The sequence below is a fragment of the Gopherus evgoodei genome, chromosome 2 (assembly GCF_007399415.2).
Source record: "Gopherus evgoodei ecotype Sinaloan lineage chromosome 2, rGopEvg1_v1.p, whole genome shotgun sequence".
NCBI lineage: Eukaryota > Metazoa > Chordata > Testudines > Testudinidae > Gopherus > Gopherus evgoodei.
Genome location: NC_044323.1, coordinates 188,341,613 through 188,357,893, shown reverse-complemented (window position 1 = coordinate 188,357,893; position 16,281 = coordinate 188,341,613). Strand labels below are relative to the sequence as shown.

At 39.3% G+C, this 16,281-nt stretch overlaps 1 protein-coding gene across 2 annotated transcripts; it reads left to right on the top strand.

Moving 5' to 3' along the window:
• Positions 1–398: 398 nt before the first annotated feature.
• C2H6orf62 (chromosome 2 C6orf62 homolog) lies at positions 399–15,395 on the top strand. 2 transcript variants are annotated; one of them, XM_030552547.1, is made up of 5 exons: positions 399–958; positions 4,314–4,490; positions 5,247–5,372; positions 8,962–9,096; positions 13,708–15,395. In XM_030552547.1, the coding sequence occupies exons 1-5, from the start codon at positions 830–832 to the stop codon at positions 13,831–13,833; spliced, it is 693 nt and encodes a 230-aa protein (XP_030408407.1). In that variant the 5' UTR covers positions 399–829; the 3' UTR covers positions 13,834–15,395. The 2 variants fall into 2 exon arrangements, with proteins under 2 accessions (XP_030408407.1, XP_030408406.1); XM_030552546.1 differs by having other exon boundaries at positions 5,247–5,375.
• Positions 15,396–16,281: the final 886 nt, after the last annotated feature.

The following is a 16,281-nucleotide window of genomic DNA, read 5'->3' as shown; positions in this document are numbered from 1 at the left end:
TTTGAGTCTCTAGGTGAATAATATTGTCCCTTCACCCACACCCACCCCTCATCTGTGGCCATCATGATCCCTCTTCTCCTTGGCAGCGGCAGCCTTAGAGCCATGATGTGCCTGATGATGAGTAGGATGAAGTTAGAAATGACTCCGCTGTCTTTCCTCTTTGCTCTTCTGCAAACCAGCACCGTGTTGTTTGTAGTTGATTTTGTTGTTGGCAGGGAAATCTCGTACCTCCCGGGACGTGCACTCCTCCTCCTCTGCACTCTCTTCTCTGCTCTCCATCAAGTGTAGTAATCCAAAAAAAAAAAAAGGGGGGGCCACATAGCAATAGCAGAAATCTAAGAATAATAATCAGCAGAGTCATGAATCTGGCTGGGGTAAAACGCAATTTGTAATTTGTTTTTTTAAAGCAAGGCAAAACTAACCCCACATGGATTGGGCTTGTGCCAGTTGCTATTTATTGTACACATAAATCTTGATAAGATATTTTTTTTTCTTTTCATTCTCACCCACTTATTCGTGTGGTTAAACACTTCACACAAGCATATTTTCTTCAGAATTTTTAGGTTTTGTTTTTTCTTGGTACTGTTGCAGAATTGCTTCTTGTCCAGTCATGGTTGGACGATTACATATTTTGTTTCTTGACCCCTCTAATGTGATAGCCTCATAAAATATAACCTGAGGTGCGTTTTTTTGGGTTACATTCGCGTTTTATCTATTCAGTCATATTAGTGGGAATAAAATGACTTGTTTCTGTTGTACTTGAGTCTTATGAAAAAGTGCCCATAGTTTAGTGAGTTTCCAAAGGCTTTAGTACCACTTGTGTTACAAAATGGGGGACCCAAACTCCCGGAAGAAACAAGCTCTGAACAGACTTCGTGCTCAGCTTAGAAAGAAAAAAGAATCTTTAGCTGACCAGTTTGATTTCAAGATGTATATTGCCTTTGTATTCAAGGACAAGGTAACTTCATTTTAAAAATTTTTTTCTGTGTTGTCTGTTACAATAGGACTTCACCTCTTTGTATACTGGTAACAGTTATTTTGCGAAATGATCCAAGGTCAAAAATGAAATTTAAAATCTATTTGTCACCATACTGTCTTAAGGTTTTCCTTTTAAGTGACTTTGGCTTTCATTTGTCATGTGCTTGCACAGGCTTGTAAATAGTGATTGCATACTCATCATTGGGACACTTGCATCCAAATAAATCTTTTCCCAGAGTGGGAGGAAATTAAAAAGTAAGTACAGGTCTGTTGCAACTTACGCTCATTTAACATGTGCAATTTCAGCTTTATGCTGCTGGAGTCCAGAGGCGGGACCTCAAGCAGAAGAGGTGTGGCCTCAAGATTTAAAAGTCCTGGGGCACCAGCTGTGGTTGGGAGTCCCAGGGCCTTTAAATCACCCAGGGAGCTCCTAGCTGCAGAGGTGGCTGGTAGCCCCTGGGGTGAACTGAAGGGCCTGAGGCTCCAGCCACCATGGCACTCTGGGCCCTTTAAATGCCAGCCCCAGCCTGGTAGAGCCCTTTAAATCCTGCCCGCAGCTTCGATGGCTGGGCTGGGGTGGCATTTAAAGGGCTCCTCCGAGCTCCCTGCTGCTAATGTGCTTATGAGAGTCTCAGGTGTGACAGAGAATTGGCTGCACAACTACTGAAGTTATCACCTTTATCAGATTAAAACAGAAATTGGCTGTGACTGCATTTTAAAACACCTTTTGAAATGGTACGAATGTGCATGTATATCTGAAGCTGCTGCTGTCATGCTTGAAAACAAGTTTTATTTGCTTGGCTGCAGTGAACAGAACTTCTGGATGTTGTCATGTCTGTCTGTCTCCTTGGATAACTCATCTATTCCTGCATTTGTGTCTTCAGTGTGGGTTCTGTCTAACTGTTGGCAGCTATTTTTTCACTTTAATGTTTGTAGAACTTGGTTCACTTAGAATTAGATTGACATACTAATGAATTATTCTAGAAATTAAACTAGTTTACATTTAAAAACTATGATGAAAACTTTTTTAACTACTGCAGTATGTGTTTATTCCAGGAATGAGGAAGGAGGCTATATTCTAGAATGTGATGCTAAGAAGCTGAGCAGACTTAAGACACTTTTTTAGGACATGTCTACACTAGCACTTATGTCAACAATACTTTTGGTGCTCAGGGGTGTGGAACCCCCCCTCCCCCCCCCCCCCGACATAAGTTTTGCTGGCATAAGTGCTTATGTGCTCATGTTGATGTGGTGGGAGATGCTCTCTCTGATTCAGCTGGTGTTATGTCATCAGCATAACAGCTATATCTATGCTGCTTGTAAGTGTAGACATGACCTTAATCTGCAGTTACTTTCTGAAAGCTCCTTTCCTGAACTCCTGAGGTGGTGTTGACAAGCCTCTAGCTCTAAATCTAACTCTAACCTCAGTTTTGTGGGAGTGATACCCATTCATGGCAAATGGTATTCAGAGTTTGTCTGATGACAATGGATATGCTGGTCTCCCCAGTTCTTCCTGAACAAATTCCATAGACAATTGCTGCAATAACAGATCTATGAAAACCAGACGCAAAGGAAGTGAAAATCTAAGTAACTGATTTTTTGGTCAAACTGTGTTACACCTTTCTCTGCCTTTTCAGTGGAGCACAAACTAAAATTATTGTGAACATCTACATGGGAACGTGATAGTGTGGACTTGCTAGTCTCTAGCTGCTATGTCATAGGGCAATAAAGATGACTTCTTAGTTTATTCATGGCCACTATCATGCTAAGATTCTATGCTTAGTAATAAGGTGGCAGTGTATGCCACTGTATTTAAGAGAAATGTAAATGTTTAAGCAATGACAGCAATTACATTGTCTCAGCTTTGTCTGCTTGAAGACTAGTGGTAATACCAGGGAAACTTCCTAGATGGTTTCTGGAAGTGTCCTACGCATGCAAATTTGTTTAGGCGTTCTGAAACCTTGCTTACATCCAAGTAGAGCATTCCAGAGTCCATCTTGCTGTCAGTCCTGGACCTGCACACTAAGACATAGGGTGTTTGAAAGCTTAATGAGTGTAGGAAAGAGTAGCCCAGCCTGGAGCATGCAAAAAAGGGGAAGATAAAATAATGCCTATTACAGAGACTGAATATGTGCCATATCTCTAATGAGATGTTCAGAAGAGAAGTCAAGAGCCTCGGTGAGTTATAAGAAAGCCCTACAGGCAAACAGCCTTTGTTTACAGGTGATGTATGTGCAATATAAAGCTGCTTTTTGTTCCTATGACTCAGGGATTCTCAAAGGGGGGGAGTTTGGGACCCCTCGGGGTCACGAGGTTATTACATGGGAGAAGGGGTGCAAGCTGTCAGCCTCCACCCCAAATCCTGCTTTGCATCAAGCACGTATAATGGTGTTCAATATATAAAAGTTTTTAATTTAAAAGGGGGGTTGCACTCAGAGGCTTGCTATATGAAAGGGGTCACCAGTACAAAAGTTTGAGAATTACTGCTGTAAGTGTTCTCATGAATGAGAGATGCTGATGCAGTTGTTAGTAGGTAACTGTCAGTGTGGAAACCATGCAAGAATCAGCTGTGAAAGTGAGTTAGAAAATGAAGTAACTCTTCACTGGTTGACAGTATGATTGCTAGAATTAAGGCTTTTCTACACTACCACTTGCTTAGTATAATGTGCCCCTTAGGGGTGTGAATAATCCACACCCGTGAGCAAATTAAGTTACACTAAGTCAGTGGGATAGCTTCTCCTGCAGACATAGTTCCTGGCCCTCATGGAGGTGGAGTAATTAAGTTGACAGGAGAGCTCTGTCTGGCTTAGATTGCAGACACACACTCCAGTGTTTCTAGTATGGACTAGCCCTTAGAATTGTTCCCAAATTGGATCTGCCTCCCTTCTACTGATGATGGAGTTTTTTTAGTAGGGGGAAGAGATGCTTAAACTTCCATTTGATGGAAATTGACAACTTTACATATATGAAATGCCTTTGATTAACTTGGTTCACCAGCAGAAATCTGTATCTAGCTGTCAAATTTTGACACAGTTCCAGTCCTGTCAATGCTTGTGCATGTGTTTTAACTTGAAGCATGTGCGTAAAAAAGCTTTTGTGGGGATTGGGCCTTGAGCCATCTATCTAATAGAGCTATCTGACTTATTCTCTGTCTTGAAGAGTTTTACGAATAATTTCTTGAGACTGAGTTATGACTCTGAGACACACTACTTTCAGTGCTTAAGCAACACTAGCAATGAGGGGGAAACATGCAGGCTTTGAAATGTTGTTATAATCACAAACTGCTTGGAAAAAGTATAGAATCCTAACGTGACTACTATTTTTTCTTTTTTTAGAAGAAGAAGTCAGCACTTTTTGAAGTGTCTGAAGTGATACCAGTCATGACCAATAATTATGAAGAAAATATCCTGAAAGGTGTGCGGGATTCCAGCTATTCCTTGGAAAGTTCCATAGAGCTTCTCCAGAAGGATGTAGTACAGCTTCATGCACCCCGCTACCAGTCTATGCGCAGGGTAAAGTTATTGTTTAAACTTACTAGTTTTTGGCCTGAGTTCTGAACAATTGTGAGCTGTTCTTACAAATCCTGGGCCCAATCCTGCATTCCTCCAATCTTTTGTTGAACTAGAACTTTGGGTACATAAAGAATGGTGAATTATGGGTATAAGTTGAGGGCTGAACTGAAACATGGCACATGTGCTTATCCTGGAATCAAATTTACTTATGTATTTGTGCAATTATTGAAATTCTCCATTTGTACTTGAATGGGACAGATTATATATTTAGAAATTTGAAAATACTTCTTCCTGCCAGCCTTGCCCTCTTCTAGTGGGCAAATATTAATCTTCAAAAAGCAGTATTTTTGTAGGATGGCTAAATGCTTATTCCATTTTTGAATGAATATTGAAATGAATGACACTCAGATAATCCATGAAAAAATTATAATAAACCTCTTTGAGAATAGAAGTTGCAAAAGTGGGGACTGTTGTGTAACACTTACTTTGCTGTAGCATGTAAAAAAGCCAGCTAGGTCTCTATGCTATCTCTTGTGCACACAGAAAATTTCTCCCAGTTCTTGTCCCAAATCATTTGCTTTCTCAGACTAGACATAACAAGTAAATCAGATAAACTAGTGGGTTAGGATGGAAGAATGTGGAGACAAATTTAAGAATTGTGAACATTGTTACCGTATGTAAAAGTGAATTATATCTGCTTTTGCACTGATTATGCTGTAAGATTAATTTACAAGTGAACCACTCAACTCCTTGCAGGATGTGATTGGCTGTACCCAGGAGATGGACTTCATTCTTTGGCCTCGGAATGATATTGAGAAGATAGTCTGTCTCCTGTTTTCTCGGTGGAAGGGATCTGATGATGAGCCCTACAGGCCTGTTCAGGTATTTTGTAAATTTAAAAAAAAAATAACCACATTAACTTATTTGAAATGTTAAGATTTTAATATTTCCTGTGAAATGCCCATTTATTCCTTAGGCTCTTTGTAGCAGTGTGTAGTGAGCTTCTGCCCATTTAATGCTATTACAAACATAATGCAGGAGAAGTCATCACAGCTAGGTGAATGTGCAAGTAGCTTCAGCTTGCCATAGGATATGGGAAAGGATTTTTAGTTCAAATATTGTCAAACTACTCCTCTTTGGTCCTGAGCTTGTGCTTACTGAAGTCCATGGTTAAGCTCCTATTGACTTCAGTGATGCAGGATCAGGCTTTTACTTAGCATAGTATTCTCTTTTGAACTAGAATGATAGTGAGCGTGTTGTACACGTTGCTTGTGAAAGTGTATTCATTTTCATAACCAATTAATTGGTATCAAGATACTAGTGATAGTTTATAAATGCTTGAGAATTTATTGGCCACTTCTGTTACAAAGCAGCTAAAATATTGAATGCATACTTTCTTTTGTTACTCATACTAAAAGTCTGCCAATACCGCTATTAGAATATGAAAGAGATGCAATTCCAACTTTTGTGAATGTTAGAAGATGCAGAAACTGGAATTGGACATCCCTGTTTTCAGTACAATCCAAACCTGATTAGTTCAACCTTCTTTCCTGATAAATGGAGTTGTTAATGTTTGATAAATGGAAGAGGGAAGCAACTAAAGTTTAGATACTAGTCCTCTTTCATTTCTTGGCTTGAAGTTAATGCATTATATACATACAGATACTGAAAATATTTTATGCTCTCTGCTCCTTGCTATTGCGTAATGGGCAATAAGCAATTCCAAGTGTTGTGCTGCCATCGGTGATATGAAGGTGTTCTAACAAAATAAGATGAATTTCCTGTTAGACACTGGGTTGAAATGGTACCTTTGTCTACATTTTTAATGTATCTGTGTTACGGTTAACACCTACAATGTCTGAGTGAGGGACTACATAATTCCTTGAGTTTACTAACTTGTTTGTCAACACTTTAAGTGTACAGTCAGCATCACTTCCCCTGTTTGTGTTTCATAAATAAGCAGAGTGAGAACCAAAAGGAAAATCTGGTTGTAAAGTTGCAAGCTGGAAAGGAAAGCCGGCAGAGTACCTGAAACTACTTGCAACTCCACTTTTTATTTAAGCAGCCAGCTGTCTTAATTTCAGCTACACTTGAAACACCAGAGAGCAAGATTAGTGTTTCCTAACGAAAGGCGAACAGACTTTGCACAGATCTCACTTCAAGCTTCGAGTCAAAGTAGAATTAAATATATCATTCTTTCCTATAAAATCTAAATACTCTTAGATTTGGAAAACTGATAAGGACTTGACTGTGCAGCATACATGATGGCCACGAGTTTTCTGCAAAAATAAGTGATTTTTTTTTTTTTAAGAATTCTACTGAATATATTATCTTCTTAGTTGCAGATGCATTCAGTTTTAAGGGCTTGGCTACACTTGCGAGTTATAGCGCAATAAAGGAGCCCTGGGCTCACTATCTGTCCACACTGGCAAGGCATGTAGAGTGCTCTGACTCTGCGGGTACAGCGCTGCTGGTACTCCACCTCAGCGAGTGGAATAACGTTTGCTGCGCCCCCACTGGAGCACCGTGGCGCCAGTGTGAACTAGATGTTACATTACTGTGCTCTGACCTCTGGAAATGTCCCATAATCTCCTTAAGTCAAGTGGCCACTCTTGTCATTGTTTTGATCTTGCTGTAGGAATGTGGATATGTCCTTTCAAAGCTCAGTTTCTGACAGCTGGTTGCTTATCTGCTTCAGTATAAAGGAATGCTGCTTCCTATGAGAGAGGCGGGGGTGAGGAGGGAGGTCTGCTGCTGTCTGAATTTACAAGACCATATGCTGACACACAGCCCCCCAAAACCCACTTTCTCCCTCCACATACACACAAGACACACCCTGTAACACTCTACTCCACCCCCCACATTTGAAAAGCATGTTGCAGCCACTTGCATGCTGGGATAGCTACCACAATGCACTGCTCTTTGTGGTGTTGGAAGAGCTGCTAATTTGGCCACGCCAGTGTGCTTCTAGCTGAGTGTGTAAACACTCGGCAGCATTTTCTCTGCTGCGGTCTCTTGAAGGCTGGCTTAACTCCCAGCGCTCTACATCTGCAAGTATAGCCATGCCGTAAAAGTGAACTGCAGAGAAAAGTACATGTGCCCTGTAGTGCTGCTTAGCAATGTGTAAATTGTCTAAAGTCTGTAAGCTTCTATTTGACTTGACAAATACCATGACATTTCATGCTAGTGAGAGATGTGTCCCATGAAGACTTTGACCCAGTTTTTAATTGGCCTACTCACAATGAGTAGAATCATAAGTTGCTGCTTTCCCAGCTTTTGGTTGAAGGGGAGATGTTGAGTATTTTTCTTGACATCTCCCACATGTCTATAAAATTTCTGTTTCAGCAGAAAACTCAGCAGAATGCTCAAACATCCCCGTCTTCCTCAATTGAGGGTCGGGAAAGTTGCTCAGGTGTCAAATTCTCCAAGTCACTACCCTGTCAGTTTTTCACCTACAACAAACCAAAAAAACCCAAGGAGGGCAAGTACTTAAAAAATCCCACCCATTAAATTAACAGCATTGACAAGCCTTGGAAGAAGTTGTCTGCTGTACAATATATGTGACCCATTGCTATGTCAGTCACCTTCAAAGGGGTGCTGGCATGGTTTTTGTTTTTAAAACTACTTGGGATATGTGTGTTTTTTGTTTTTTGTTTGTTTTGTTTTTGTTTTTTAAACCACTTCGATTTTCTTACTTTATAAAACTTCTAGGGATCTATTAGAACTTAAATTAATTTTAAACGCATTTAAATAATTCTGTTGTATTGCAGCCTAAATGCACAAATAGTGCTAGTGCATGAGAACCAGAAAGTGAAGTACTGTAAGCACTGTTTTTCTTGTCAAAGCTAAGTAAATGCAAAAAAACCCAAAACAAAACTGGTTTTGAGAATGTAACTACTAAAGAAGCAGTTTTAGTAGTTCAGGGTGTGTAAAGGAATCTGTTTTTGTTAAAATGTTTCTTAATCTGACAGCCTGTAAAGCCATGCTAATGTCTCTTTTGCATTTATAAATAGTTCTTCCATTCTTGATGTAATTTGATGCCCTTGAAATTGGTAATTTTTATCCATACTGCTCTTACTAGCTACCCCCCCCTCAAAAAAAATATTTCATACTCATACTACAGGAAAAACTGACAATACTCTGAAGTGCTGTCAGGTGTGCAAAATAAATAAACCTATAGCTTATTTTTTTTGTTATAATACTGCAGCTTTCTCATGTGCCTCTGCACTGCTTATGTCTCTGTCCAGTAGCAGAATGAAACGTACATCTCTGGTCATGTTCTCCACTGTTAAGAACCTAATGGGTAGCAGTAAAACTGATCGTAGTGTCTTTCCCCCAAGCTTAAATTTGAGCAGTAGAGAGGATCAGCTCAGCGTTTTAGGAGTCTGACGCTACTCAGATCAAACACAGAATGTTAGAAATTTAATGTGGTAAGCTTTGTTTGTAAACACTGCCTTTTATTCCTGTACAGGCCAAGTTTGAATTTCATCATGGTGACTATGAAAAACAGTTTCTGCATGTTCTGAGCCGAAAGGACAAGACTGGAATTGTTATCAACAATCCTAACCAGTCAGTGTTTCTCTTCATTGACAGACAGCACTTGCAGGTAAGCTTGTCATCTTCACACTTTTCAGAGCATAGTTCTAAGGACTTGGAATATTAGCTCTTAGCTTATGCAACAACACTTTATCCTTTTTAAGCACGTGAAATGAGAATAATTGTCCAAAGGTTTATAAGTGATCTAATTGTAAGTATTTATCTAAGTTTACATGAACAAAATTGCCATGGTCGTATTCTTGCTATTAACCAACGGTACTACAAACCACCATTCTGAAGACTTAAAGATGCAGCAACTAGATATAAGCAAAAAATCTTGCCAAATAAGATTGATTCAGGACTTTTTTGTTCTGGAATCTATTGGAAATAACTCTTAAAACAGATTCCTTATATTTTGGAAAGTCAAAGCAATTTTGGATGAATCCTTTTTTGGAGTTTTTATTAAGTAACTCAACTCACAACTTACAGTAGGAATGGAGAATTATTGGAAGAACAGTTCAGAGGCTTCATAACATTTTCATCTTCTAAACATTGCAGATCTTGTTGAAGACTTAATTCTTATACATACAAAATGGTCATTGTCAAAAATCCCTCCTACTCAGGCCAATGATCAATCAGAGGCCTATTTGGAGCTGTGCCATGTTTCTCATCAAACTACCGAAAAATCTCCCATTAGACAGGAATAGTATCCTAAATAGCATCCTCTTTCAAAATATCTGTTTTCAGGGTGCTAAGTTGCCTGTACTCCTAGAATCATAGAACTGGAAAGAACCTCAGTCTTCTAGTCCACTCCCCTGCACTCAAGGCAGGACTAAGTATTATTTAGACCAGTGGTTCTCAACACACGGGCTGTGTGCGGCCCAGTCATCACATAACTGCAGCCCATGTGAAATCCTTGGGGCATACAAGTAGTATATTTTGTGTGGATGCAACCCACCTAACACAGAACTGCATATATGGCAAACAGTGGTAAATAGGTTGAGAACCACTTCTCTGACAGGGTATTTGTCCAACCTGCCCTTAAATCTCCAATTATGGAGATTCCACAACCTCTCTAGGCAGTTTAAAGAAGTTTTATCTAATGTCCAACCTAAACCACCCTTGCTGCAATTTAAGCCCCTTGCTTCTTGTCCTATCCTCAGAGGTTAAGGAGAACAATTTTTCTCCCTCCTCAGCCTTGTAACAACTCTAGTATACTTGAAAACTCATCATGTTCCCCATCAGTCTTCTCTTCTCCAGAATAAACAAACCCAGGTTTTTTTCAATCTTCCCTCATGGGTCACGTTTTCTAGACCTCTAATCATTTTTGTTGCTCTTCTCTGCAGTTTCTCCAGTTTGTTGATATCTTTCCTGAAATGTGACACCCAGAACTTGACACGGTTCTCCAGTTGAGGCCTAATCAGCGCAGAGTAGAGTGGAAAAACTATTTGTCTTGCTTACTACACCCCTGCTAATACCAATAAATAAATCAAACATCATTCTGGGATGTAACGTATTTAGCTTATGATCCACTATGACCCCATGTCCCATTTCACAGTACTCCTTCCTAGGTAGTCATTTCCCATTTTGTATGTGTGCAACTGGTTGTTCCTTCCTAAGTGGAGTACTCTTATTTGTTCTTACTGAAGAGACTCAGTGTACATATAAGGTAGACTAAAGCTCTGGTGTTGAAAGCTTTGCTCCTGTGGCACAGTGGAACACTTTGTACAACAAAGTAAAGCTAGGTTGTTTAGGAGACTGACCTTTGTCTGGGGCCGGCCCAAGACTGGAATGAGCTCTTTAAGGACCATTACAAACCTCACCACCTTAAGTAGCTTGAACTTGGAGAAGTTCTTTGACCTTTCCTTCTCTACTATACACATGTATTTGAAAATTTCTGCACATGCTTGTCTCCGAGGAGAAGATGAGAGAACAAACATATGACATGTTAGTCATGCTGCACTGGAAGGCTCTCAGGTTCTTATACCATGCTCACTAGTACCTATGTAGAACAGAATCTGTCTTTCATTGCAACAGCCCCTATTCTTTTAGGTTTTAAAACTGATAATTTTGTCCAAAAGTTAGGTAATGCTTTTTAACAATTTTTTTTGAACAGCAGCAGTTAAAAGTAGGATTACTATTGCTGGAGGAGGAATATACCTTCCACAATTAGTTATGTTAGCTATAGATTGATGAAGAAATTGCTAAATCAAACTAATCACTGTTTATATTTTGCCATTTATGTTAGCTTACCCAGAAGCAAGAGTCAGTGTTAACAAACGATTGCCATCACAGAATATTGATGTTGTTTTGAGATCAAGTTTTTTCATGCTACTTGTGAGAGTAGATGTCAGGACTTTATATAAACAGGCAGGGCTTTGGAGCTGTGCTCCGGCTCCGCTCCAGGCAAAAACCTACTGCTCCAGAGATGCTCCAGCCCCGGGCTCTGCTCCAAAGCCCTGTAAACAAGGACAACAAACTTTGTGGAAACTTATGTCTTTGTTCACTCTGCTTCTCCTTTAACAGAGCCCCTTTTCAGACCAATCCCTTGCTCTAAACCATTATGTAAAACCTAATGGAAGAGGAAGCCAGTGACTCTGTCTGTCTGATTTCCATATACAGTAGCTAGCATGAAACAGCTAATACAGATTGCCTCTTTTCTTTCATAAGAATAAAATGCTGGATTTGGAAGAGTCTCTAGTTTGTCTGAAGTAAAATTTCCAGGCGTGTGTGTGTATCTAGTAGTCTAACCTAATTTGTCTCCACTTCCACCTAATCTCAGGGTAGAGGAGTTTTCACTAAGTTTTTCTTCCTTTGCTCACCACACCTTCCTTGATGTAAAATTTCAAGGAAGGAAAGAGTTGCCACCCACTCTTTTCTCTTGGAATCTTTAGCTTTCCAGGCTTTTTCAAGTTTAAGGTACCTGGTGTAAGAAAAGAATCTTACTAGTCACTGACTCACCAGAAGCTTTGCTCAGAACACTGCTTTGCATATGCCCCACTCAGAAAACAGTAAGGCAAACCCTTTTAAATTAGGGCTTCCACAATGATATAACCTATCCCAGTTTCCTCCATCAATAGTTGTAGGATGGCTGTGATCTGTAACTGCCTTCTTGACTACTGAATGTCTTTTGCCTTTCTTAATGGTATTTCCCTTGCCACCCCAAATATTGCCTTTGGTCAACACAGTGGTGAAGTTGAGAAGGAAAGCAGACTGTTTCTTGTGTATGGGGGGAAGAGATCCCAGCCCAATCTTCCAGTGTTCCAGGAGGCTACTGGTGACTTGCAAATCCCTAATACTGTTCCCCTTTCCCTACAGCAGAAACCATATGTGGACCTTTGAAAATCAATATCAACTTTAAAATGTATTACATTTAAATCACTAATGCTTGAAACAGTTTTGTTTTTTTTTTTAAACTGATCAAACTGGCATAACCATGGCATAAAAAAAATCCAAATGTAAAGTTATCAAACAATAGCAAGTATTTTCTTATTGAGTGGCTGCTGCAATAACCTCAAGCAGGGCCAACAATTCAGGATCTAAAGACTTCTCACTTAACTGTAATTCTCATTTGTTCAAACATCAAAAGAGGGCTACCTTTTAAAACTCACTTGTAAAACCCCTGCTGTTCCAAATGTAACTTCTTTTCAAGATTCCCTTGAAATCCTTGGGTTTACCTCAGTGTTTCCTAAATAAATACTTTAAAATGTTTGGGTTAATTTAAAACGACTAAAGAAAGCTGGTAGTTCTGAACAAGCTCTTCATGCTTTTGACCTGAATCGTAATGCATGACCATATAAGCCACACAAACCCCAAAAGGTTGCAGAAGCCTACCTCTATACCACCTTACCACCTACTTCTCCCACTCCTTAATTTAGAACAGCTTTGTGTAAATGAGCTGTACTACTGCTGAGTTTGAGGCAAACTCAGCAATCTTGGGGTTGAAAACAGCATTTTATTTTGGTAGCTTGTTAACTGCAGCTGACAGAACAGGAGACAAGTACAGTATCTGTTTGAAACTATTGGAGGAAATTGGTGAAATCTAATTTATCCAAACTGTGTTCTGGCTAGGAAATACTGCAGCTACCACCTTCAGTCTCAAAATGCCAAGTGATCTTCAGCAGATCCTGACTACCCATAGCCATTCATCTTTGCGGGGGCACGGGGAGCTCAAACAGTGTACATTAATATTAGGGTATTGATTTGGTACTGAAGCAGAGAATAGTGCTGCCTCTCTATTCTGTATGCTGACCAGATTATATTCAATTTAGTTTGAGAGCTGAGATCTCAGCCTGAGATGATGTGGCTGTGTAGCTTCCCCATGCAGAGCTGAATAACTTATTTTTGTATGAAAATATATTCTGGAGAATCTCTTGATTGTTATACAGCTAATGTTAAATCTTCACATAAGTCTAACTTGGTAGCCCCTCCTACAAAGACACTGTGCTACTTGTCAGATTCCACTCATGGTTGTAAAAATGTTAAATAGTTTGACATTGTCCGATATTTCGATCCGACTGCATACACAGAAGGGGTTGAAACAGAGTGGTTATAAGAATATTTTTTATTTTTAGGGATTGTTTTGAGTGGGGAAGGGTAAATATTACACCTGTGCAAATGTAACTTTTTGTTTGACTATATGTTAAGTCTGAACAAACTAAATACTTTTTCCCCCCCATAGACTCCAAAAAACAAAGCTACAATCTTCAAGTTATGCAGCATCTGCCTGTACCTGCCACAGGAACAGCTCACCCACTGGGCGGTTGGTACCATAGAGGATCACCTCTGTCCTTATATGCCAGAGTAGGGTACTGGCCAGCAAAATGGGGAAGATCACAGAATGCAGCAATGAATTCTCACTTTCCTCACCACTTCATTCTTTCAGAATTTAGAAGAAAATGGACTCATGTTCAGAACACTATACATTGTGAAACTTCATCATCCTGGATTTATTTTTTAATCATTTGTGTATCAGAACTTTACAATTTTTTTAAATGTTTTCTGCATGGACCTTGTGAAAGAGAGGATGCTCTGCATATTTTTGCACTGTGTCAGCATCTTACTAAAATGTGAAATGAAAGGACTGTTGTACACTGAAACAAATGTATCTGAAAGCACAAGGTGATCATTTGCGGTGGTGTTCCCATTTGTGCTGATCATGGCCCTAACATTAGATGTTAGTCATCAGTATTTGGAGGGTGAGAAGTGAATGTAACGGGTATAAAAGCCTTATAGCTTTGCTGTTAATGATTGTATCAGAGAGCACTATCCGATTCATTCTAATGAACAGAAAAGTGGCTGTTAAAATAGAAATATAAATGTGGGGAAAGAATTCCTATAAGGAAAAAAGCATCTCATTCAGTGTAGGCATTTCTTGCCTTTTTTATTTTGCTGGGCCATGTTTAAGTTTACTGGCACTTTCACTTTTGGATCTTTCCCCAAGTTGCTGTATAACTGTATAAAAAAGTATTCTGTTGAGTTGGATACATTTATACAGATTATGAGGCAGACCTGGAGTCTGAAGTAGTTAAAGCAGCTAAAAGTAAAATAGTAGCTGCAGAAACCATGTTCTTGGTAGAGGATTATTTTTTCTTGAGAGTTGAGACTTGTAAACTTGCTGGCGAACTGCAGGAAAATACTGGTTTCTAAAACATTTCTTATGGAGAACCCACTGAGGGTTTTTGAAATAGATGTTATAAAGCCGTTGTGAACTTCACTGTAAAATAGTGTTTGGAGTGTCAAAAGTTGGTTCTGGCAGAACATTTTAAGACTGTGCAATGAAATAAGGAAGACTACTGTATAGTTTTAATGACAAAGAAGGCTTTGCTTAAGGGTTGAGTACTTTACTGGAGTAAATAAGCCTGCTCCCTTTGGGTAAAACTAGTGCTTACCTGTTTAAATTTGTATTTAGCTTTTGTTTGGAATTGGAAAAATTGGAAATTAAATAAATTAGGTGAAAGATGACAATGTTAATTTTATGCAAAGCTCATGAGTTTAATTACTTAGCTTATACTATTTTCTTACAATATGTCATCCACAAATATTTGACTTAAAGCTTGTAGAGTAGTCTAAACATTGCCACTAATTTTCACTGGAAAGACTGACGTGTTCTCAGCATCTGATATGGTTATGGTAATGTCAGTCTGGCATTTAAAAATATAGTGATGTGACAACATTAATAAGTGAATTCAGCTGCTTTTGGTCACTAGTTTAAGGGCATGCTGGTGTCAGAAGCACTGTGAATTCTGATTATTCTCTCCCACCCTCCCCCTTTGTTTTTTGTCCTGGCAAGTCTCTCAAAAGGGAAGGGCTGCTGAAGTGAAATTACGTAATTTCAGTCTATTAAAAAAATTGCTTCCTCTTTCCCTACTTCTCTTGTTTTAGGGCCTGATCCTGAAAAATGCTGCCAGGCATTTGAGAATACTTGAAAATTGGCATTACTGCCAATAGTACTGGTAGGATCAGTTCCTAACTGGTAACTGTTTTTCAGTGACCTATAAGACAAATAGCAATACCAGACTACAGCTTGGTGAAACTTGAGTTCCACTTCTAGAATATTGTCTAACAGTCTTGTTTGAACGCTGTGACCTACTAATGAGCTGTTCAAGGTTGCTCCTGTGTTGTCTTGGGCAATGCATCTCGGGTGGAAATTAATGTTTCACTCTGTCCTTGATCAAACTTTAATTATAGGGTGCGGTATTGGCCATTTCAATTGAGATTCTGGTCACTGACAAGCAAATGACTCAAAGGATAAGAGTTAGTGAGGGAATTGGTGTTTCTAGTTTATAGAATCTTTTAACAGTCTTAAAAGAAAATCAAGATACTGGTTTATGAGGACATCTCCAGGTTTTATCCACAGTGGCCAGATCCTTCATCTTAATTTAAAATTCTGTTACAGAAAGTAATCTGTACTCAATCATATTGCTGGTGTCTTGTGGATTTGTATAGGAATTTTAGATGTATAGGTATCAGACCTACATTATGTGGCAGAGACCTCAATTTAAGCAGCAGTATACTCTGAAAACATGTGCCTTTCCCAGCTATACATTATTTACACTTTTTGATAAATTAAATCTATTGTATATCACTACCAAACTTTCAACTTTCTGACAAGTAACAGAACTGTAGAAGTTTGTCAGGAAAGGAGAAAGGGAAACAGGTTTTAATAGGTGGGTTGGGATGTCACTGGAGCCTTCTGACTTCCAGGGACGGTGTAGGAGGCTGGCGCACCCTGCCCCCCAGTATTTACGAAACT